Source organism: Sus scrofa, chromosome 7 (genome assembly GCF_000003025.6).
Source record: "Sus scrofa isolate TJ Tabasco breed Duroc chromosome 7, Sscrofa11.1, whole genome shotgun sequence".
NCBI lineage: Eukaryota > Metazoa > Chordata > Mammalia > Artiodactyla > Suidae > Sus > Sus scrofa.
In genome coordinates, this window is record NC_010449.5 from 2,106,814 (window position 1) to 2,131,778 (window position 24,965).

A 24,965-nucleotide genomic window follows, 5' to 3' on the forward strand; every position below is an offset into this window, starting at 1 on the left:
ATGATCAAAGCCAATAGGATATTGGGTATATGAGAAATGTATTTAAAACAAATGAGTACTTCTCTCTTAATACAACAAATCTGTTATATTAAGTTCAGCACCGTTCAACGTCTTTAAGCACCTGCCACGGTCTGGATGCTGTGCTGGCTGCTTTGACTGAGTGTCTCATCAGGCATCTCAACAATCCTACAACACGGGCTTATGACCAGTGTGTCCATTTTATAGGTGAGGAAACTGAGGCCAGGGGGAACCAACTAATCTAAGATCACGTGGTTCTCCAGCAGACGATTATATATCCGTGTCTGATGAAAATTCATGTCCTTCCCCTAATAAACTCAAAGAAACAGCCACTGTTCATGCAAATACAAAAAATTCTCTGGTTTTTATTAAATTGTTACCCCTTAGAGCATTTGCCTTGCCAGGTATTCAAAGGAGTGCAGATACATGGACGCAAAGGACAGCTGTACTGTTACTTCATTGTTACAACAATGACTAAACAAAAATTGCTTGGAAAGTCACTGGGAATAGCAGGTTTGAATAAAAAGCAGCCATGAAAAGCAATATCACAATATCTCATTTTTCACAGAATTTGAGTCCCAAAATGCTGAGACAAGTCAAGGTCAACCTCCTCATTTAAAAAAAATGAGAAATCGGAAGCCCAGAGAGGTAAGTGACTTGCTCAAAATAAAAATGCCTGAAGCTGAGCCAGGCCTCCTGGGCCACTGCGAGCTGAGCCCGAGCTGGGAGATCTCACTTCCTGACTGGTTGGCCTGGTGCGCAAGGACACAGGGCCCTCCTGCAACCGCTCAGGCCCATCAGTGCCCAGTAGGACAGCAGCGTGTGGTCCAGCTCCTGAGCTCGAGGTCATCTGTCGGCACCACCTTCACTCTGGTCCAAAGTCTTCACGACATGAGGATTTTTTAAAACTAACTCAACATTCTAATTGAGACCAACTCTAGGGTTTATCAAACAGTCATCTTTTTAATCAGAGACGAATCAGCGTGCGTGAGCAGCTAAAGCAGCTTTCTACCTTGTTGCACCACCGGTGTAACCATCTTGGAAGACATGAGTGACAGGAGAAGAAATGGCCTCTTCAAACAAGGATGCTGTCAGCTTTGTCGGACTCAAACCAGAACCAGCACAACTGTGGTCTCAGTGATGGATCACCTTTCCACAAGGACAGCCAACGGCAACCTGATAAAACAGGTACACAGACCCCACGGCTGCACCCCCCCCACCCGTGTGCCCTGTATACAATGGAATACAACTCAGCCACAAAAAGAACAAAATCGTGCCATTCGCAGCAACATGGATGCAACTAGAGATTCTCGTGCTTGGCAACGTGAGTCAGAGAAAGACAAACATCATATGATATCACTTATGTGTGGAATCTGAAATAGAACACAAATGAACCTACCTACGAAACAGGAACAGGCTCAAGTCGTAGAGAACAGACTTGTGGTTGCCAAGGGGGAGGGAGCTGGGGTAGGGATGGAGTGGGAGGCTGGGCTCAGCAGATGTGGGCTCCTACATATACATGGAGGGATCACAGCAAAATCTAATGTACAGAATGGAGAACTATATTCAACGGCCTATGATGAACCGCTGGAAAAGAATCTTTTAAAAAAGGATGTATATATGTGTAGCTGAATCATTTTGCTGTAGAGTAGAAATCAACTATACTTCAATTTAAAAAAAGATTAAGAAACGAAACCAAAGGTGCCCAAACTCACAAAAGCTCTAGGAGAACACTGCGATTGGAATTTTTACCAATCTGGCCTTTTGCCTGCTTGTCCTCAGGCCGGGCTACAGTTCACCCCCGTCTCTGAGGAAGAGGACCACGTGATAAACAAGAGCCTGGGAGGCTTGATGTCCAGAGACCAGCACGGGCCCTGGGCTGGGTCGGGAGGTGACCGTCCATCTGGAGCAGCTGGGCACCGTAGAGACAGCAGAGTCTCAGGCCACAGACCCGACTTTTGAGACTAGTCACAGGGCCCAGGCGAGCAGCCTCCCTCCGGGGGCCTCCGTCGCAACATCCACCATAGAGTCATAAACCTGCAATGCAGGTTTGTTATGAGTCCAAACCTATAGAAAGCATGTGCTTAATGCAGGCGCCGGCACGGTGACCATCGCTCATTAATTTCGTGGGTCATTGAAGCAGCTCCTTGGGGCTTATGTCTGTTGGTGAGTAACACCTGAAGGAGAGCTCATGAAACTATTTTCAAAAAGGGTTTTGGCACCAACATAGAGAAAAGACTTGCGGTTGCTGGGGTTGGGGGGCGGGGGGAATGGACGGGGAGCTTGGGGTTGGTAGATGCAGCCTATTCCATCTAGAATCAATAAGCAATGAGGCCCCGCTGTACAGCACAGGGACCTCTGTCCAGTCTCTCGGGAGAGACCATGACAGAAGAGAATATCCGTATGACTGGGTCATCCTGCTGTACAGCAGAAACTGCAACACTGTAAATCAACTATGATACAAGATAAATGCTTAAAAAATATAAACATGAAAGAGAAAATTTATTCTGGTATTTAGAATCTGCGTCCTGGAGTTCCCGTCGTGGCGCAGTGGTTAACGAATCCGACTAGGAACCATGAGGTTGTGGGTTCGATCCCTGGCCTTGCTCCGTGGGTTAAGGATCTGGCATTGCCGTGAGCTGTGGTGTAGGTCGCAGACGCGGCTCGGATCCCGGGTTGCTGTGGCTGTGGTGTAGGCCAGCGGCTACAGCTCCAATTCAACCCCTAGCCTGGGAATCTCCATATGCCGTGGGAAGCGGCCCTAGAAAAGGCAAAATACAAAAAAAAAAAAAAAAAGAAGAAGAAGAAGAAGAATCTGCATTCTTCACTGAGCCTCACCCTCACTGATCCAAACCAAGGGCTATTTTCCAGCCGTCCATCCAGCCTGCATGGCCCGCAGCGGATCAGGAAGTGAGAGAGATGAGTTCAGAAGGCATCCAGCTGTGTGCACCGCTGCAGAGCGGGCACAGCTCCACGCGGGGCCCACCTGCCTTTCCAGTCCTTCCCCAGAGCTGGAACGTGACACCCTTCACTTCAACCTCGTTGGTGGCAGATGGGGGACAGCCACACAGCCCCAAGTCCTAGATGTTCCCCCTGAGGAGAAAAAGGTTGGCTCTCAAACGCTAGCACCACTATTACACCCAAAAGTGTGTTTACATTTTTCCCCTTGAATCAACGACTAATCTCTCCCCAACACTGAGCGGAGTTGGCAACATGACAGCAAAGGTGACGGTGCAGTTTGTCTCCGGCCGCCGGGGCTCTTCGGGACGCAGATGTGCTGACGCAGCCCCAAGAGCTCCGCCGACCACCCCGGGTGCCTCCCACATCCCGAAGGATAGTTTACAGACAGACAGTTCTCCAAGATTTTCCTCGAATAAGACTCAAAAAGCATCCTTAAGCCAAAGCCAGAAGCATCTTCCCAAGGAATACTTTGTACTGCCGTGAACCGGTGCCCCTTGGGACAGACCCTGGGGAAGAAGCCACACCAGCCGGCCCGCTGGGGGAGGAAGGGGAGAGCAGACACAGCCGGTGGGAGGAGGAAGGGGGCAGAGCAAGTGGCCAGGCTGGGCCACAGGTGGCCTCCTCCTCCGGCCCTGGCGGCTGCGAGAATGTTCTCGGCCCTCCCCGCCCCCACGAGGCTGGTCAGGATCACAGAGGATTTATTACTGGTGACAGGCCTGGGACCGCTGGACCCTGAGAGGTGTCCTCTGCTGTGAGTGCATCTGAAATTACAGCGCTTGGAAACCTGGCAACAGTATCAACTGCTTCGTGCCTGGGGTTTGGTGGGCATGGCCTTGCTCATTAGCCAGGGCCCCTGAACCCCACCCCAGCCTAAGGCTGCTCTGCTAAGGGGCAATTCACAGACAACCAAACGAAACCCCCCACCGACCACAGATTCAAGAGAGCAGCCTTACCAAGCAGGACCACCCAGGCCACCCACAGGACACTCCCCTCCCCCCCCAAGGCTCACCGGAAGCAAAAGATAAGTGAACAGTCCAGAAACAGGACTTTCAAGCCGCCTGTGCGCCCCGGCAGGGCTGCATCTTTGAGATGCATTCACTTTTTTGGGTGGGGGAGCTGCACCCTCGGCATGCAAAAGTTCCCAGGCCAGGGATCAAACACTCATCACAGCAGTTAACAGAGCCACAGCAGTGACGACACCGGATCATCACCTTGCTGAGCCATGAGGGGACTCCCAGCAGCATCCAACTTCTAAGTCAGCAGCCGGGCATTTGCTGAAAGTGCGTGGAAGGGCATGGGTAACAGGGTGAAGCTGAGGTCTCCCCTGCAGGACTTCTCAGAGCCTCTACTGTCACTGTGCGCCCTGGGTCCTGAAGATCCCACACTCAGGAGGCCCTGAAACCCTCCCCTCACACACACACTTAAAAGGGCATTTTTTCAGGTTGGGGAAGAGAGATGGTGCCACATGCATTTGTCTGCCTTTTGAGCGAATATATCACAATTGTTATGACATGACAGTTCCGGGATTCTGAGCCTGGGGAAGAGCGTTCCATGCCCCCTGCCTCCACATGAGGGAGGAGGGCTGCTCTGTCTGTGGGTCAGAGGACAGTCAAAGTCAGCCCAGGAACGTGTTTTCTCACTTTGATCAGAGAAAACAACAACGTCACTGTGCTTCTCTGTCCGCAAGAACCCTAACGGCTGACTGGTAACAGACGGGCAAACACTAACGAGTCTTAGGAAGTGATGTGCAGAAGGTCGTCGCCGCAAAGAGCGATCCCTGCGCACAGCTCGGCCTCCGGGAAAGGAAACGCGCCCAGGCTGCTCGTCTCCGCCTCTCCCGCAGCAGGACACTCAGTCAGCCCGGGTCCAGCGGCACTTACGGACGCTTTCAGGAGTGGCCTGCGTACCCAAGAGACAGCAAAGCAGACACAGACACGTGTGTGTCGCTGTGCAAAGCAGCACAACAGCCGCAAAGGAGAAGCAACCCCAGGGTCCACAGACACACAAAGATCCAGAGAATGTGGTGCATGCGCACAGCGGAATATTAGTCAGCCCTGAAAAGGAAGGAAACCCAGACACGTGCCACAGCACAGAAGAACCCCAAGAACACGGTGTTCCCTGCAATAAGCTGGTCACAAAAGGAAAACACTGATTCCACTCAGGAGAGGTCCCTAGAGTCTTCTGACTTCTACAGACAGAAACCAGATGGTGGGGAAGAGGTGGCGGGAGGGGGGCGGGGAATGCGCGTTTAACGGGGAAAGAGGTTCAGTGTGGGGAGAGGAAAAAGTTCTGGAGGGGGATGGCGGGGATGGTTGCACACTACCGTGACTGTGCTCAATGCCAGTGAATTATATACTGAAAAGTGGTTGAAATGGGAAATTGGATTTTCTATATATTTTACCAAAATTTAAAAACAAGTGAAATAAGACTGTGCTCCAATCCTTCCAATGACAAGCCCAAGACGTGAACAGTCAGAGCCCCGTTGAACTTACACCCCTTGAAGGCCTGGGGCTCGTCGGCGTGTTCAGAGGGTGACACACTTTCAGTATTTAATGACTCTTACTGGTCACTCCTGGTGTCAGACCCCAGCGAGCGACAGAGCAGGAAGAACCATCCTCGCCCTCCGGGGTCTAAGGGGGCGCAAGGCCACGAGGGCACAGAGAGGCCTGGGGCTCCTTTGGTCATGACTTGCCCTCTGACCCTTCCCAGCCGGGGCCAGGCCGGGGTTGGGGCGGGGGGTGAGTGGAGAGGCAGCTGTTCTGGAAGAGACTACAAGTTTGGGTCAGAAAGGGACTGGCTCTCGGGCCAGACTCAGGGCTGGAGTTGGGGTGGAGGGCGGGGGAGCCCCTGGAGGCCTGCACCCCTGGTTACAGCAGGGACATACCAACACCAACTTTTTTTTTAGGGCCGAATATGTAAGTTCCCAGGCTAGGGGTTGAATCAAACCTGCAGCTGACAGCCTACACCACAGCCACAGCGACGTGGGATCCGAGCAACACTGGATCCTTAACCCACTGGGCGAGGCCAGGGATCAAACCCACATCCTCACGGACACTGCTGAGCCACAACAGGAATCCCCCAACCAACTTTAAATGGAGCTCAAATGTCACCTGAAATCAAACCTCAGGCTGGCTCTTGCTTGGTGCTGCTCTTGTCATAAACGCGCTGATCAAGGCTGGGAGCCTTTCAGAGAAAGAGGACAGAATCACGGAACCAGCTGTTCGTGGGGTGGGGGGAGAGAGTTGGGGGGGGCACCCAGGCCCCAGGCTTTCCACAGACACGGTGTGTCAGGGGGGTGGGGGCACCAGGGTGCAGCCGATGAACAGGCTGAAAGACAAGTATGAGCAGAGGAGGTTACCCTGGGGTGTGCCCTGCCCTCTCTTAGCTCGGACGTTTTCTGAAGGTGAGAAAAGAGGGTGGCCCCAGGTGGCCGCAGCGCAGCTGGCTGGCCACCTGCCACAAAGACTCATCTGCCAGGGCAGATGTTAACTATGTCCTGTGACCTCCTTCCAGCCGTCTTGTTTTAAGCGTATTAAAACAAGGCGGGGCAGTCATGGCAATTTGCGTGATGACTGCGGCAATGACACCCCGCCTGTGCCCCAGTGGGGCTCCTGGAGAAAAGGGACTCGGAGTCAACGCGGGTCGCCGAGCTCACGGTCTGCGGAGAGGGCGCTCACACCAGAGTCGGTTCACTGAACCCCCAAAGCCTAAGACACATTAAGTGGCATCTCCACCCTGGAATCTGGTTCCAGGAGGCCAAGTGACTCCAGGGCTGGAGGTCCGATTGGAAGAGGGGTGAAGAGCCGGGAACGGAGACGCCCGCACTCGGCACCTGGACCAGCCCCGACTCACAACCACGCGGCGCCTGCGGTGAGATCGGCGGCCAGACTGTGAACAAGCCCACGTGTAAAAGCATTTTTCAAAGCATCATTTTTTCAAATCACGTGGCTGCTCTGACAAAACCTAAAGGCGCCAAGCTTCCTGGCTGCTGTGCACAACAGCCGATCACCACACCACCTGCCTAAGCGCAGGAGAAGGACGCCCAGGAAAGTCGAGCCCTGACTCCCTCCTTGGCTCAGTAACTTCAAGGAGCATCAGGACAGATGCATGGGCTGTGCTGACCATGGAGGGGCCTCCAACCCCTAAACTGCTGGCGCAACAGCAGTGCACCTCGGGCGTCCTAACCTGCTTCGGCAGGACTGCCGCCCCGCCCTGGATCACCCAGGCCCACGGGCACAGGCACCTCCAACAAAGTGCCCTGTGACTCACGATACGGAGCAATGGGAAAACCTGGAGAAATGCGCTTTTCCATGTTCAAAACCGGGGGGAACCAGAGGCCTGCATCTCGTGCTTCCTTTAAGATCTGCAGCCAGGAGGGACGCGGCTGGGAGGGCCCGCTCTCCCCTGGCGCCCCACCCCCATGGGGAAACCTCTCCTAACCCCTCCTTCGCCCAAGGGAACAGGCAGGATCCTGTAAGGCAGGTCCCGGAGGGACCTCCCCTGGCCTGTCCCTGCAAACACGGCTACAAAGGGACTGCCAGCTCAGCCCTGGGGGCAGGGGTGGGGGGGTGACGCACAACTATTTGGCCTCTTGTTCTAAAGCTTCCTTAACCCCGAAGCTGGCTGCCTCCCCCAGGCTTACCCAGGTCTTCCTAAGACAGGGGGTGGGGGAGAATGAGGGATTCCTGGCATGGTTCCCACAGGGCAGGAGGTCCTGCTGCTCAGAGCCCGTGCGTGGGTCGGATGAGACGTGAGCACACCTGCTACCTGCCCGGCCCAGGTGCGGCTTCTCCCCGCCCACGCGCCCCGCCTCACCCCTGGTCCTCCAGCCTCCTTCCCCACGCGGCATGATGAGTGATTCACTGCCGCTGTAGGGCCGAGGGTCACCAGGACCCCCTCTTCTCCCAACTCTGTTATTTGGGGGGGGGCATGCCCACGTGACCAGCAAGGCCCCCCCACCAGGCACTCCCCACGCCTTCCCCTCTAAGGCACATGGGAAGCAAAAGATGAGCTAAGTGAAGAGTCCACAGACAAAACTTTGGACTGGACGGTGCTCCCCTGTACGGCTGCATTTTAAGACACATTCAGGTTTTTTTTTTTTTTTTTTGGCCACATGGTGGCTCGCCGAAGTTCCTAGGCCAGGTATTGAACCCACGCCACAGCAGTAAATAGAGCTACAGCAGTGACAACACGGATCCTTAACCCACTGCACCTCCAGGAACTCCTCTGACTCCATCCCTCAATTCCTCCCAGTTGACGTGGCTCCAGGAAGGGGCCCGGTGCCCACATGGCACCAGGGATGGTGTTGGTCCAGGGCGGGTATTGGACCTGGGGGCACAGGTAAGAAAGAAGGGCTTGAGCTCCAGGCTGGAAGGAGAGGCTGTTATCCACCCGCATCACAGGCCAGGAGGGGCAGGGGCAGCACAGAGCCGCTGTCAGGAAGTCACGTTGCCATCACGAGGAACGCAGCACCTGCCATGGGCTAAATCTCCTTCCCTGGAATCCACCTGCTGAAGCCCTATAACCCCCAGCACCTGAGATGTGGCTGAGATGGCCACAGGCTTTAGAGAAGTAATCAAGGGAGTTCCTGTTGTGGTGCAGGGGAAACGAATCCAACTAGGAACCATGAGGATGTGGGTTCAATCCCTGGCCTTGCTCAGTGGGTTAAGAATCCAGCGTTGCCTTGAGGGGGGTGTAGGTTGCAGATGGGGCTTGGATCCCGCATTGCTGTGGCTGTGGTGTAGGCCGGCAGCTGAAGCAGCTCCGATTCAACCCCTAGCCTGGGAACCTCCATCTGCTGTGGGTGTGGCCCTCAAAAAAAAAAAAAAAGGTAATTAAAACAGGGTCATCAGGGACCTCAACCCAGTATGACCAGTGTCTTTATAAGAGGAAATGAGGCACAGGTGCACAGAGGGAGGACCCGAGAGCACACGGGGAGCAGGCGGCAGTCACCGCCGAGGAGAGGCCTCAGGAGAAACAGCCTCGCCGACACCTCGGCCTTGGGCTTCCAGCCTCCAGACGGCGAGCGGTAAACCCCGCTGTGTCCGCCTCGGGCTGTGATGCTTTGTCACAGCGGCCCGGGTGCACCAGCCTCTCTATGCTGGATGGACCAGCCCCGCGGAGTATCCCTGACTCCAGAAAATCTTCACATCCCCGCATGTTTCAGAGCTCGGGGACCCCCGAGGTCTTCTGCTATTGGAGCGGACGACCTCCCTACTGATCCCCGAGGGTTCAACCCTTCACAGCTCTGCCACCTCTGCTCCCAGGGGACACAGGAGCACCCCCATCCCAGCACGGACCCCCACTCGGCCTCCCCACCCAGACCGCTCCCCGGCTCTTCACGCACAGGGCTGCCCAGCCAGCGTGAGTGTCACACCCTCTGGACTCTCCTCCGTGTGGTCCCCTCCCTGCCTGAAGTCGTCAGAGGTGCTCAGGCCGCCACCTCTGCTCTCCGTACAGATTCAACCAGCTCCCTCAGGAAAGGCTGCCGTGGGCCACCGCGCCCACTCGACACGAGAAAAGTGCCTTTTGGAGACTGAAAAACCTACTCTCGGCATCATAAACTGAGTCCTGAACTTCGGGTCACCCCCCCGCCCACCCGGGTCACTTGCATTTCTCCCCAGAGTGCCACTGGAGCGAGACCCAGAGTCGCGGCTGGAGCCTTCCTTCTTCACCTGCTCCCCTCAAATTACCTACGTGAGGCTCGGTCAAAGGAGACCAGAGTTGGAGTTCCTGCTGTGGCTCAGCAGGAATGAACCTGACTAGTATCCATGAGGACACAGGTTCGATCCCTGGCCCTACTTAGTGGGTTAAGGATCCTGTGTTGCTGTGAGCTGTGAAGTAGGTCGAAGACGCGGCTTGAGTCCTGCGTTCCTACAGTTGTGGTACAGGCCTGTAGCTACAGCTCTTACTCGACCCTAGCCTGGAAAGCACTGTATGCAGAGGAAAAACAAGATGAAAGGTGAAAACTAGTTAAGGGGAGATTCCACTGCGTGCACTTAAAGCACAATTAATGCAGATGTGTTATCAGCAGGCACACAGAACCAAAGGAACGCAAAACGCCCTCATAACCTCGATATATCCATTTTGAAAAGTGGCTTCTTATAGGATTTCCCAGAAAAAGGTTAAAAATAAATTTTCTACTACAGGGAAATAATAATAATTTTAAAAAACTCTACTCTGGAACCTAGAAGACCACGCGATGGCTCCTGAAGCTTCCAAGCTATGGACAGGCCCCAACCAAGACGTGTCACCTTCTCACACTGCTGACCTCTCGCTGGGTCACCACTGGTCAGAGCATATTTTTTTTTTTCCTTTTTAGGGCTGTGCCTGCAGCATATGGAAGTTCCCAGGCCAGGGGGCGAATCGGAGCTGCAGCTTCTGGCCTACACCACAGCCACAGCAACACCAGATCCGAGCCACGTCTGCGACCTACACCACGACCTACATTAAGCTCACGACAACGCCAGATCCTTAACCCACTGAGCAAGGCCAGAGATCGAACCTGAGTCCTTGTGGATCTAGTCGGGTTCGTTACTGCTGAGCCACAACGGGAACTCCCAGAGCATCTGCATTTCCTACTCGAAAGTTACTTCGGAGAGCCGCTAGGAACGCCCCACCCGCAGCACTACGCGGCTCCTACGCGTGCTCGCCGGGGAGCACAGACCCTCGGAAGGGGGACAGACAGACGGCGCTGGGCACATCCAAGGAAGGAAAGACCTCTCGGGGGTCTGGGCCTCCCCGAAGTGGGCGGTCAGCTCGGTCAGTGGAGGGGTCCCTGGCCAGCAGTCCCGGTGACCCAAAGGCTGGCTTTGGGAGGGCCTGGCGTGGTGGGGGATGTCACATCAGGACCACCCCTGGGCCAGGGTGTCGCCTGGGTCTGCTCCCCGGACACCGTAAGCAGCGCCTGCAGCTGCTTCTGGCCCCATGAGGCAGCTCTCGTTTCCTGCCGCTGAAAACACTATCAAAGCACCTAATGGGAATTAATTGTGGGAAAGGCGAGTCTGAATGAGAGCCGTTTTGAAAATAAATACCTTTTACTGGCAAATAAATGTTTCCTTTTCAAGTAATTAACCCTTATTCTAAGCAGAGGTTCAAAAGACCTGTTTGGTGAGCAGCCTGGGTCATTAACAACAAGCACTGGCAGGTACCCCGCCTGGTACCCAGGCTGGGCCTCGCCACCCGCCCGCCGCGCCCGGCTTCTAGCACCATCGCGCTTGGCAGATGCTTTCTTCAGGGGGCAGAGGACCCGGCCCGGTGACCACCCTGTCACCTCTGCAGCTCCTGCCAGGGTCACAGGGGAGCTGTGGTCTCACCCGGGCTGACCCCTGGCCCTGTGCTGGGTGGGGTCAAGGAACGCAATGAGCTTCCGTGTCAGCCCAGACTGGGTGCCGCAGGCCTGGCGCTCACCACTCCCGGGCGTTCACTCTTTGCTGGGGGTCTGCCCTGTGCATCGCACCACGGACAGTAGGTCCCTGGTCTCTGCTCGCCAGTGTCGGTAACACCCCCTCCTGGGCCGTGACAACCATAATGTCTCCAGACACTGCCACACATCCCTCAGGGGAGAATCGTACCACGTGGAACCTCCCAGAACTTTCTTAACAATCGCTGCCTGGGTCCCACAGCCATGTCCCAAAGCCCCCCAGGTGAGCCCAGGTTTTCCAGACCCCCCTTCCCCCCCGGTCCCAGATCCAGAAAGACCAATTCTGTCCACACAGGGCTGTCACTGGAAGGAAAGGCTTTGTGACTTAACATTCTGGAACACAGCAGCTTAAAGACATCTGGGCTCCGGAGCCCGGGACCAATTGCAGTTTGCTTAGCTGCTCTTACACATAAGTCACACGACCCCTGGAAGGCGGCTTCCCGAGCCTGACTTCCAGCCCGAGGCCACCCGTGAAGCCGCCTGTTCTCTTGTCGTCATCTTAGAATTCAATCACTTTGCACCCCCCCCATCGGGCCACAACCCCCCACCTCACTTCCCCGTGGGGGAACACCTGCCAGGGCTGGACGCTGAGGGTGTGCACCGGGGCTGGAAAGGCGGGGTGGGGACCCGCGTGGAGGGTCAGGGGCAGGAAAGGCCCAGAGCCAGGGGCGGCCTCCGGGCTGGAGAGACACCACATGCAAAGCTGAGGCTGTCTGAGGACCAAGCAGGGTTGGGCCACAGGGTCCCTGTGCTGCTCGGTGGGGGCAGGGGCAGGAGTGGCCGGTGGGGACCGTGAAGACCCGCCACCCAGGTCCAACGGCATCCTAAAGGCCACAAACGCCCCCACGAGCTTGAAGTGGGAGTGAAAAGAGGCACTCGGAGCTCCCGGTGTGGCTCAGCAGAAACGAATCTGACTCGTATCCATGAGAATGCAGGTTCGATCCCTGGCCTTGCTCAGTGGGTTAAGGATCTGGCGTTGCCGTGAGCTGTGGTGTAGGTGGCAGCTGTAGCTCTGATTTGACCCCCAGCCTAGGAACCTCCATATGCTGTGGGGACGGCCCCAAAAAGACAAGAAAAAAAAAAAAGCCATTCAGATGCAATTTAGGACCAAAACAGTGGGATTTGGGGACAGGGTCGGTCCAGCAGTCACGGAATGCACAGGCCCGGGGCTTCTGGGAAACAGTTATAGACAAAGACCGGCGGCCGCCGTACGGGGGTCGTGTGCTGGAACACAGGTGTCCTGGGCTGCACTGTGTCCCTTCGCCCAAGACCCTTCTGTGTGGAGGTCGTGACCCCAGCACCTCAGAACGTGCCTTGCCTGGAGATGGGTCCTGACAGGAGTGGCCACTCCACAGGTCACTGAGGGGAACCTGATTCAGCAGGACTGGCGACCTTGTAAGAGGAGGGGAGGACACAGCTGTGAGGACACAGGGAGAAGGCGGCCACCACCATCTGGGGGGCGGGGGCTCAGAGGAACCAGCCCTGTGACACCTGGATCTTGGATGTCAACCTCCCGACAGCGGGGAGCACACGTGTGTTGTCTGAGCCGCCCCGTCTGGTCTGCAGTGCTTGTTCCGCGGCCCTTGAGGAGCTAAGACACCTGGAACCATCAGGAGGCGGGTGACGGAAAGGACTCTCGCAGGAAGGGATGCAGGAGGCAGCAGGGATGCAGAGAAGGCGAGACGGAAGGACCCCTCCACGGCCTTCTCCCCAAGGAGAGAGTGGGGAGGGTGGACAGTCGGGCCGAGGCCACAGACAGGCCGCCTGCCATCCCTGACACCGCCCACAGAGAGGACCCTCTGTTCCTCGGGTCCCACCCTGGGCAGAGCAAGGCCTACACAGGGCAGGGCTGCATGGGGCGCGGGGCAGGACCTGTGTTCCCGGCAGCAGCCCGATGGCGGCCGACAGGGGAGAACCACCGAGGGCCTGTTAACAGAGGATGGATGGACAGCTGGGGTACGAGCCCGACGGAACACTGCCCAGCCTTGGAAAGGAGGGGAATTCTGACACGTGCGAAAATGTGGGGGAGCCCGTGAACTGAGCCGTCACAGCAGGACGAGAAATGACTCCACTCTCCGCGAGGTACAAGAGTCGACAGAAGCACAGAGACAGAAAGTAGACCGGTGGGGCTGGGGGGCCGGGGGGGAGCTAGTGTTTAATGGGACAGGGGTTCAGTCGGGGAAAGTGAAAAAGTTCTGGCGATGGATGGAGTGATGCTTACACAACGCGTGGATGTGCTTAACGCCACCGAACTGGGCATCGAGAAATGGCGAAAATGGTAAACTTTATGTTACGTACATGTTACCGCAATTAAAACAGTTGCTTTTTTTTTTTTTTTGGTCTGTCTTTTCTAGGCCACACCTGTGGCAAGTGGAGGTTCCCAGGCTAGGGTCTCATCGGAGCTGTAGCCCCTGGCCTGCACCACAGCCACAGCAACGCCAGATCCGAGCTGCGTCTGCAACCTACACCATAGCTCACGGCAATGCAGGATCCTTAACCCACTGAGCGAGGCCAGGGATCAAACCCGAAACCTCATGGTTCCTAGTCGGATTTGTTAACCACTGAGCCATACAGGAACCCCCAAAACAGTTTTAAGTAGGACAAAAACTTTGTGTTTACTGCAAATAATCACATATATTCATTTAAGGACAGTGGAGTTACTCAGGATGAAACAATCCAGGGTGCCCAATCGTAAGGCATCTTTTTTTTTTTTCTTTTTGCTATTTCTTGGGCCTCTCTCATGGCATGTGGAGGTTCCCAGGCCAGGGGTCGAATCGGAGCTGTAGCCACCGGCCTACGCCAGAGCCACAGCAACGCAGGATCCGAGCCGCGTCTGCGACCTACACCACAGCTCACAGCAACGCCAGATCGTTAACCCACTGAGCAAAGGCAGGGAATCGAACCTGCAACCTCATCGTTCCTAGTCGGATTCGTTAACCACTGCGCCACGACGGGAACTCCTTTTTTTTTTTTTTTTTTTTTTTTTTTTGGTAAGGCATCTTCTGAACGCACAGAGAAGGCAGCTTTTCCTCTAATCTGGGAGGAAAGAGCCTGGAGTGCAAATTACGAGGCTGCGCGCACAACCGTCCGCAACTGAATACGACCCCGGACGCTTGCGGCGGGTTTACAGCGAAAGCATCTCCTCGGACTCACACTTTAAATGATACTAAGAACTAAAGAGTGACTCTCAGCTAGCAGGCTTCGGTTATACAAAGACTGACCCTTTTCCCCACTTAAAAAAATAGAAAGGCTGATAAACATTTACCCAGCATTCCTATGACTGGACATTGTCCCTGCAGGCTCCTGTGACTCAGCTGTGGGTTCAGCGCACAGATAAGAAAACGGACTGTCTCTCTTCTGGAGCAACGTTTCCCAAGTAAGAAGCCTCCCGGCTCCTTGGAGCCACTGCAGGCCCCGCGCTAACTAAACACCCGGAACTCAATGCTTAGGGCCCGAAAAACAGGACCCACAAAGTGAGTTATGCTATTACTGCAAGAAATTGAGAAAAGGACCCAAACAAGCAGCGGAGGCGCAGAGGGGTGTGGAACTGGAGGGCAAAGGGGAACCGGCTCTGGGGACAATGACAGGCAGAGGGGCCCAGGAGCAGGCCCTGACACAGAAGGGCCGCCTGGGGCTTAATGCTCGCAGTCCCTGTCTCAACCTTGGTCATCATTTTTGACCAAGAGGCCCTGGTTTTCATCTAGCTGGGCCCCCCCAGTTATGAGGCTGGGCTGGGCCAGCAGAAGGGTCTGGAGAAACCAGGAGCCCCTCCCGGGGGGAGCAGGGTGGGGCCCCACTTCCCTAGTGTTTTGGGGTCTGCTCAGGGGCTCCCTCAGATCTGGAGCTAATGGCTGAGACCGCCCACACCTATTTCCAGAAAAGAAGCCCAGGCGGGTATCCCTGCCAATCCCACACTGAGCTTGGGAAGAAAAAGAATATTTTGTCTAAAGCGCTGAATGGTAAATCATCAATATTCATTGATTCTCTATCATTCGCTGAAAAGATCCATCGCCAGCCCCTTCTACTGTTGCCCCCATCATATGCTCCAAAGGGCTCCCCCCGCCCTGGGTAACTGCACCCTGCCCTCCCCCCACCCCAGCTGGGCATGGAATTGCACCCAGGAACCTGGACAGAGGGGTGCTGGCTGCTGCCAGACCAGAGACCAGGTGAGCAAAGGACCGAGCCAGCCTGGAGGGGGAGGAGAGCCGATTTCAGGAGAAGCGGTGTGGCTTCAAAAGGCGGAGGTAGCAGCCGGGCTCCTGAAATACCCCCACCCCATTTTCTGGCCTCGGAACCCACCTGGGTATCCTGAGCCACCCCTGCCTCTTCCAATACATTTCTAGTTCATTGATCAACATAACTTGAGATTTCTTTTCATGACTTGCAACCAAAGAGGGTCCTGAGATGAACACCCCGTGAGCGACGGCCCGAGACCACTGGCAGGTCCGTTGCAGCCACGATTTGCTGCCGGGACATCCATTTAAAGCAGCCCTCAGCCCTGCCCTGCCCCAGAAAACCAGGTGTGTGCCTCTCGAGGTCGCTGGTCTGGGCGGAGGTCGGCCCATATGCAATGACCAGCATGGGATCAGCGACCCAGAGCCAAGTCTGGACCACCAACCTGTGGGAGGGCCAGCGCTCCGGGTGGGCAGGGCTGCCGTCCAGGGCCTGGCCCTCTCTCCGTTTGCACCTGCCCTGAAGTCAGCCCCCGGATCCCTCAGGGCAGCCTCACCCTTGCCCCTCTTTCCAGCTTCTCTGTGATCCGCTGCCACCCAGCGCGGCCAACCCAGCTTCTCTACACAGCCGACCACCCTCCATTGAAGGGCCTGGACTCTGACCCGAGATTTCTGACCCGAGACCTGGAAGGGGGCACAGGAGCACTAGGCAGAGCCCCCTCCCATCCAGGGACCCCGGCCGCCAGGAAGGCCCTTTCCCTTCCAGATCCCTGAGCCCTGCGGCCAGAGGCGGGGCCCTCTTAGCTGAAAACTCTGAGAACCCGCAACCCTTAAAGCGTCTTTCAGACAAAGCCCGCCGGAGCTCCTTCTTGGCCGGACTCCTCAGGCCACCTGGCCGGGCATCCCGTCTGAAGGGCACCCTGGGCCTCCGTGACATCAGTTTCTGGGCGAAGGCGAGAGACCCCTGCAAACTGCCAGACTGACCCTGGCTTCCGGGTGAGGCTGTCAGCTCCTCCCCCCAAGCGTTTCTCACCTGACTCGTTCCGCTGGTCCTCGCCCACAGGCCAGGAAGAAAGGAATCCGAGTTTTTTCCAGGGGCCTCTGGCGGCCTAGCCAGCACCTGGAGGGAGGGCGGGGGCTCTCTCGCATTCTGCCCCAGGGCACCCACGGCACCCATGAAGGTCCCACATGTGAATGGGTCACAACTCACACCTGCCAAACTAATGCGCTCCAGCTCTTTCCATGCCCTCAGCTCAGGTGAGCTCAGACGCTCAGGTGAGGACTTGGTGGATAAAGAATACACCTCCAGCGGGGGCTGGACAGACGCACAGCAGGTGCCTGCAGCGCTGCAGGAGGAGGCCGATCTGGGGGGTGGGCAGGGACCAGCAGGCAGAAGGAGGGAAAGGCAGGAAACGGGCCCAGGGGCAGAAAGAGCCAAGATTAGGGGCCGGTCTGTACAGCCCCTGACACGAAGCCGCAGGTGACCACAGCACAGGATCACGCCCACCCTGGGTGGGGGTGGGGGGCAGCAGACCAGTAAAGATGAATTGGAGGGGCAGGGCCCCTCGGGCGCTTCCCCCTCCCAAGAAGGGCCCCCTGGCAGAAGTAAGAACACCCTTGGGGTGAGGTGAGAGATCCTGAGCCTGGAGCGACAGCTCTGCACACCTCGGTGACCCCAGCTCACCCTCCCCCTCGGCTCAGCCTCAGACCAGAAAATACCTCATTAGCCATGCCCAGGACTTTTTTTTTGCTTTTTAGGGCGCACCCGAGGCACATGGAAGTGTCCAGGCTAGGGGTCAAACACAGCTGCAGCTGCTGGCCTACACCACAGCCACAGCAGATCTGAGCCGTGTCTGCGACCTACACCACAGCCCCTGGCAATGCTGGATCCTTAACCCACTGAGTGAGGCCAGGGATCGAACCTGAATTCTCACGGATACTAGTCCAGTTCTTTACCACTGAGCCACAACAGGAACCCCCTGGGACAGACTTCTACCCATGCTGGGCACTGGGCAGAGGTGAAGCTGCTTGAATAAAGCCAATTCCAGCCAGGAGCTTCCCATCCCAGGGTCCTTCCGCCTCGTGGAAATTTAATTAGCACCCGCCCCTTCTGAGTCGGGAGAGCAAGAGGAACCTGCTAGAACTCCCCGAGGCCAGTGCTTTTCCCATCCGCAGCCCTGGGAGCAGCGTCAGGCCCATCCAAAGCCTGGTCTAGACCTGCCGGCCAGCGGGATTCTCCACGGCTCCACTCAGGACCCCCCTCCAGCCAAAGGCCTCCTTCCCGCAGCAGAAGCGGCGCGGCTTCCCCACTGCCTGACCTTGGGGCCCCTATCTCCACTGCAGGCACCGGGTCAGACCCCAGCCCTCTTCTCAGTCTGCAGGCTCTCCCGGGCCGCCCTCCGGTCCCAACCCATCCCTCGCTGGCCGAGTTCGTCGTGGCTCTGAGTCACCCATCCCGAGCTCCCAGCTGCACTGCATCCCGTCTCCAGGGGCCCCCAGGCCACAGGACCCTTGCAGGTGCTGCTCCCCTCCCGGAAAACACACATCCTCCGGCTCTCAGTCCGCTCGCCTGGACGCCCGTTCTCTCATTTCCCTTCCTTTCCGCTCACTTAACTCAGTTTGTAATTAACAAGTGACTCTAATTAGTTAAGGTGCACCTCCCTCGTTAGTCTATACAGCTCGATGGGAGCTGCGCTATTTCGCCGACGCGAGGCCCAGGGCTGGGCCCAGGGGCGCACACGAGAGGGTCTGAAAGGGAGGGGGAGGGAAGAAGGTTAAAAAAAAAAAAGTGACCCAGGTCACACTGAGTGGCGTGATGACTGCCTAACAACTGTTTCTCGGAAGATAAGCCAGGTGTGTGGTGTGCGCTGCCTGAGAAGGGCTCCCGCCCGGGCACCTCCTACCACCTGCTTGGCAGCCCGACTGTGCGCCAAGCTGCCTCCTGCACCCCTGGTCTGTTGCAATGCCACAACCCACATTCAGTGTCCAACACTTTTTTTTTTTTTTCCTCTCCTTTTAGGGCCGCACCAGAGGCATACGGAAGTTTCTAGGCCAGGGCTCGAATCAGAGCTGCAGCTGCCGGCCTACACCACAGCCACATCAATGCCAGATCCCAGCCGCATCTGTGACCTACACCATAGCTCATGGCAACGCCGGATCCTTCACCCACTGAGCGAGGCCAAGTCCTCATGGATGCTGGTCTGGTCTGTTAACCACTGAGCCACGATGGGAACTCCCCAACATGTTTTTAAATGACAGCAACTTTTGACTCAATCCTCCCTTGGACTCAAGGCCGAAATGAATTGAGGCTTGCAAAACAACGCTAAAGACAAGAGGTTCTGCAGCTGGTCCAGGCCAAGACAGTGAAGGAAAGGTGAGACCTGGGAACAAACACTGTCCCCCCAAAAGATGGAAGAATGGCTTAGAGACTGTGTGACTTCTGCTCTCTTCATCGAGGAGGAGACCACGCCAGATGCGACGCTTAGGAGCTCATCACGAGCAAGTCAGAGCTTGCAAGAAATGCTGTTACCTCCGCTGACCTAACATTTATTTCCTATAACTCCACAGCAGCCAATGTGACACCTACACCACCAAATCAAAGAGGGACTGAGGTCATAAAAATAGGAGAAGAAAACATGAGACTCCCCCTAAGAGTCAGGATTCGGGAAGACCTTGATCTCACACAAGATCCAGAAACCATGGAAGCGTCATTTGACCCTCCACAAACCAAAGTCTCTGCGCACCAAAAAATCCACAGACGAAATCAAAAGAGAACAAAGCGGGGGGGGGGAGATATTTACAAAACAGCCTAAACATTAATTTACTTTATGTATAACGTGCTTCTATAATCAGTACGACAATAATGCCCCTTCCAGCAGAGACACACAAAAGGCCAAAGCAAGAGAAAGTTCACAGACACGGAAACACAGGTGACTCAGAAAACTTCAGGTGTTTGCCTCCTTCCTGACAAGAGAATGCAAATGACGACAATGGGCAAATACAGTTTCTCGCAAGTCCAACTCGAGGGCATACAGAAGTGGTGACAACGCCCTGGGCACCCCACCCCGTTCAGGGAGGGTGTGGGAGCGGGGCCTGCACCTTGTCAAGGGACTGTGCCTTGGTGATACGGCCTCTACGGGGGCCACTCTGACAAATCTTCAAAGGGAAAGGGGCTGAACTTGACCCTCCGCCTCTACGAGAATCAGTGGGCCAGGATTTCACCACATATTACAACAGAACAGACCAGAAACAACCTAAATGCCCCCTTGGCGGGAGACTTGTTACATCTTGGCGGGACAGACAACAGACGGGGGTGGGGGGGATGCTACGCAGACAGAGAAAAGAGGGAGGGGCTCCCTGTACTGTTAGGCTCCCACCCCCGAAGCAGGTGAACAAAACGCATGGAAGAGTCTATATAACATGTTACAGCTTCCAAGAGAAAAACACATCAATGAAAATGTATCCCGAAAGATACATAAGGAACTGGGAACCATGGCTGCTTCTGAAGAGGGAAACTGGAAGCAGAGAGGGCAAGACATGTTACCTTGACTGCTGCTCGCCATCCCCTGGGAGCCCATCGTCTCAATCAATTTCCAAAAACAGACACACACACACAGATGTTGGCTGTTGTGTTGTATGCGGTAGACAAACCAGAGAAAACCATTACTAGGGAGACCTACGGCTCAGTTCTTTCTAAAGATGTTGCTATTGGGAAGGTACTGTAATTCTTTTACCCCAATTAAACCGTATCGAGTCACTTTATTGTCTAGCCTTGAGCACACACAACCCCCCCCCCAAATTTAAATTACTTCCTGGGATATTTAAACTCTCAGGTTACTTTACAGCAACCTGTGAGAATTCTTGGACAGTAAGAGAAATACCAGAGAAATTGGAGACAGACCAACACCCCAAACTTCATGGACAGAAAAAGAGTGGGGTTCTTAAAGCGTTGCTGACACTGATTTTTGGCAAAATTCTAGGGGTTTTTCAAGGAAGTGGGGAGCATTAGAAACCAACAAGGGGTTGAACAATGCAGGACAACCCATGCAAAGTGTAACGAAAGATTTTCAAATCAGCGGGGTTGTCTTAAGCCCTGGCAATCCTACACGGCCAGGGGATGAGATGCAGGGCTGTGATGGGCATGTGGAAGGTGAGGACCAGGCTGGCCTGGGCCACTCGAGGCCGGTAAACTGACTTCAAATCCAAGACGACAGTGTTGAGACTGGCCTTGGACGGCCCAACACTCTCAGTCAAAGGAAATACCTTCCGTGAGAAGGGTTAGAAAAGCGTCTGGGGCAGCACAAAGGAAAGAGGGCGTTATTATTATTTTGAAGGCCCTGCAAATTCTGGGCCAGATTACAAATACCAGGGACCAAGGAAAAAAGAGAAAAGAAAAGAAAAAAGATCCTAACGGGAGAAATCCAATATCCCCAAACCAGCAAGATGACACGGGCACGGTGCGCTGTGCGTGTCACATGAGCACAGGCTGAGAAAGCCCTGAGTTAACGGGGCACCATCGAGGTTTGGTGACCATGGCCTCGAAGTAGACCCATGTCACTGGAAGTCTTATTTAATGCACCAACTCCAAGCTCCGCTGGGTCCGATGTCTCTTCTTCTGATCAGAACACCCAGGCCAGGGGATTGTGTTCAGGGCGCCGAGCTTAAGAGCCACGTAGGCCACGTGGCGCCATCAGCAAGTACAGTGAATTCTGCCGTGACAGAACCAATGAAGGGGCTGGAGGCTTCTTAGCCAGGGAAGAAGCCAGTGCTTGGAGTCCTCAGCCACCTGAGCATGTGCTCTGCGAAGGAAAAAGGATCACTGGGGGGGGAGCCCCCACCTCCCCAGGCATGAGGTGACCCAAGCTACAGCCACCAAAACGCAGGCCTATCAGGAGGCGCCACCAGGAGTGGGTTGCCCAGCTAACGGGCCACCACGCCAGGGACATTACTCAGAGGGGAAAGGGGCCTCGTAGTTCCAAGAGCACCCCCCCCTTTTTTTTTACTTTTTAGGGCTGTACCTGGGGCACATGGAAGTTCCCAGGCTAGGGGGCTGCAGCAGCCAGCCAGCCACAGCCACAGCCACAGCCACAGCCACGCCAGATCCAAGTACATCTGTGGCCTACACCGCAGCTCACAGCAATGCCGGATCCTTAACCCACTGAGCGGGGCCAGGGATTGAACCGCATCCTCATTAACTAGTCAGGTTAATTACCACTGAGCCACAAGGGGACCTCCCAAGACCCCTCTGAACCATAGCCATCTGGGCCTCTAGCTGGCTTGGCTGATTCACGTCACGTGCGGAGAGGCTACTACAGCCTCTATGATAGACCACACTGTGTGTGCTATCTGGTTACTACTGCAATACATATTTATAACATAACCTCAATGCAACGGAGTAGGTGCCTGGGGGTTCTTGTATCACCCTAACACCTGGGGAGAGCACAGGGCCCACCCTGCAGGGCAGCCTGCACCTGCCTGGGGTGTACTTGCACGTGGGGAGACGGCGGTGTGCAGTGAGTGTAAAAATGCCCTCTCAGACTGGGGCTTTCATCCCCAGGGCAGCAGCAGCCTTGCACTTTGCTTCCACTTGCCAACCAAGCTGACGGGCACCTGACCCCTGGAACGAGCACATTCGTATACCTGATACGGCATCCAGCACCCACTGCCAGTGGAGAGAGCCGCGGCCTCGGACCTGCCAAAATGTGCTTAAAAAGCTCTTGAAAGCCTTGGTTATGGAACAGGACAGCGAGGAAGGACAGTCCTTTATTTAGACCTTATCGGTGCGTTAAAATCGATACGTCCTTTTCCGTGTCTACCTCTTGTCCCCCAGGCTCCACCTCCCAGGCTGCCGTGTCCCCGACGCACCCCAAAGCATGCTGGCATCTTCGACCCCCTGGGGTGCTCACTCAGAACACCTGCCCAGCACTCCCAGGGGCCCCCACAAGCCTGCTTTCAGGAACTGTTTTCCTTTCGCCTCCCACCACCGACGCAGGGTCCCCCCACTAGGATACTGATACTCTGTCCCCCCCTCCTACCTTTGAACATGGCCTCCCCTGGGACCCCAGGACCGAGCACCCTCGACACACCTCTGCGTTAATCTACGTTATTCCTCCTCCACTTTAGAAAGAGGCTCAAAGACTCTGAAAAGGTTGCCAATCCTGACTTTCGCAGACGTACCAGCAGGGTTAAAACAGTCCCCGTTCTTAAGTTTTCGGGGCTGGTAAACAAAAACCACACCGACCTCCAACGATGGAAACAGAGTCACAGAAACGCCTTTGCCAAGGACGCGCTGCCTGGGGGCGGGGGAGGGGACCAAGGTGAAGCAAGCCAGAAGGAGTTTCCCCTCTAACAGCTAATCCCGACAGTTCCCGGGGGATGGATCATTTCTCACCAGGCTGTACAAGCTGAAGACAACGGCTATGGTGATGTAAGAGTTTCATCTTACACCTCCGTGAGGCACAACTGTTTACTAACGCGTTGCGGGGGAGGGCAGGGGTGAAATACACGCACATGGACTCTTGTGAACTGTCCGATTTCAACCCCGCATTTAAACAAAGCATTGAAAACACTGCCCAGGACTGCCCAGAAGTGGGGGAAAGATCGACATTCGCTTTGAAATGCAAATGACTTATTGAAAAACACAAAATGGCAAAACCCACAGATTGGTTTGACAGCCTGGCGCACGATCTCTCGTCTATGTTAAGGGCTCCAGAAAACCGTCGAGGTCTGGGCACCGATGTTCTAGGGCTGCCCCGGCTCGACCTTTATGCCCGCTGCACAGCTCACGACACTCCGGCTCCATCTCCCAGGATGCAGCGCCTCTGCCAGCGGGGGCCCGGGACCTGAGCGAGTGGGCTGTTCAGCCAAAGCAGACCAGGAGCGGGTCTCCACGCCTGGACAAAAGAGCTGCTGTGTGGGAGCAGGCGGGCCCTGGAGTCCCACAGATGCTTCCCTCCTTCCTACACTGCCATGGGGTCGCCCAAGAAGACATGTGAGGGGACACAGGGGTGGCAAAGTCCAGGGTGAACGACGCGGGCCTTTGGGGAGGACCGAGCTGGGGGACAGGGAAGGAACGTTTTCACAAGCTGTTTGCTTCTCTGGCTACAACTGGGGCCAGTTGGCTTTGGTCTGTGTCCAAAGCCGGAGCTGGATGGCAAGGCCCTCCAGGAAGAACACCTGGGAAGAGGCACGATTCTCCCGGATGCTCTTTCTTTGTGGGAGACTGGGAGGCAGCTGGCTGGGCAAAGGGCAGAGCCCAGGTCTTGGCTCCAGCCCGTGGACCCTGAGAGGCGCGACCTCCAGGGCCGCCTGGTGACAGATCAGGCCTTGCCCTCCAAGGCCACCCCTGCCGGAACGAACTGACAGCTGGGGGGCGTGCGGGGGAGCTCGAGTCTTTGCAGAGGGAGGGGCGCCCCTTCCGTGTCTGCGCTGGGACGCGAGTTCGGGTACCCACTAGGGAAGGCTAAGGTGCCCCGGCGCCCCCGCGGAGGGCTGCCTAACTAAGCCTGGCTTCACACCCAGGCAAACACATCTGTTTGAGGGACGGGGGAGATCAAGCCCACGTGAGGTGCGTGGCCACGCGGGCTCGCAGCACTGCAGGTCCTGGGTCTGCACGAGGGCGCGGGGAGGGACCGCGGAGGACACAGCGCTCGGGAGGGGCACGCGGGGGCCGGGGCGGTCGCCGCCCTTACCTTGCTGACCACGTTCTGGACCAGGCCTGTGCGGATGCCGTAGTCCCACGCGTGGCAGTCGCAGTTGGAGGCGTTGTCCCCCTTGTCCGGAGGGGACGGCAGTGGCGGCGCGTCGCCCCCGTCCGCGCCGCTGCCGTTGCCAAGGGGGCCCGCCGTGCCCCAGGCGGCGGTGGAGGCGGGGGTGGTCGGGGGGCTGGTCCAGTTGGCCAGGTCGCCGCCGCCCCACCGGCCCGCGCCCGTGACCCCAGCCTGCTCGGCGTCTCTGCCGGCCCCGCGGCACCAGAAGTTGGGCTGGTCCAAGAGGAAGGAGTCCGAGAACTGGCTGAAGCCGATGAACAGCGCCGGGATCCAGGTGAGCAGCACGAGGGTCTTCTGGTAGCCGCCGCCCAGGCCCCCGAGGAAGGGCAGCACCGACCCGTCGTAGTCCAGCAACAGGAGGCTCGGGTGCGGGCCGCCCGCGGCGTGCGGGGCGGGCAGCGGCTGGATGTCGCCGCCGCCGCTGGGGCCCGCGCGTCCTCCGAGGGGCGCCGAGGCCGCCGCGTCCCCGGGCGGCAGGGCGCCGTTCTCCTCGGCCGCGGGCGGCAGCCGCCCGGGCCCGCCGCCCGCCGCCTCGCGCCGCCGGTCTATCGCCATGGCCCGGGCCCGCGGCGCCCGCAGAGGCGCATAGAGCGCGGCGGAGGCTCCCGCGGGGCTCCGGGCAGA

At 56.5% G+C, this 24,965-nt stretch overlaps 1 protein-coding gene across 3 annotated transcripts in view; it reads right to left on the reverse strand.

Annotated features, from left to right (window-relative positions):
• Positions 1-24,965, reverse strand: part of SLC22A23 (solute carrier family 22 member 23) — a 143,089-nt gene extending 118,124 nt beyond the window's left edge. The window contains exon 1 of one of the 3 annotated variants that reach the window (XM_013977405.2): positions 24,264-24,965. In XM_013977405.2, coding sequence (XP_013832859.2) covers positions 24,264-24,896 — 633 coding nt within the window. In that variant the 5' untranslated portion in view covers positions 24,897-24,965. The remainder of the gene's footprint in view (positions 1-24,263) is intronic. The other 2 variants (XM_021100121.1, XM_021100122.1) reach the window with 2 other exon arrangements.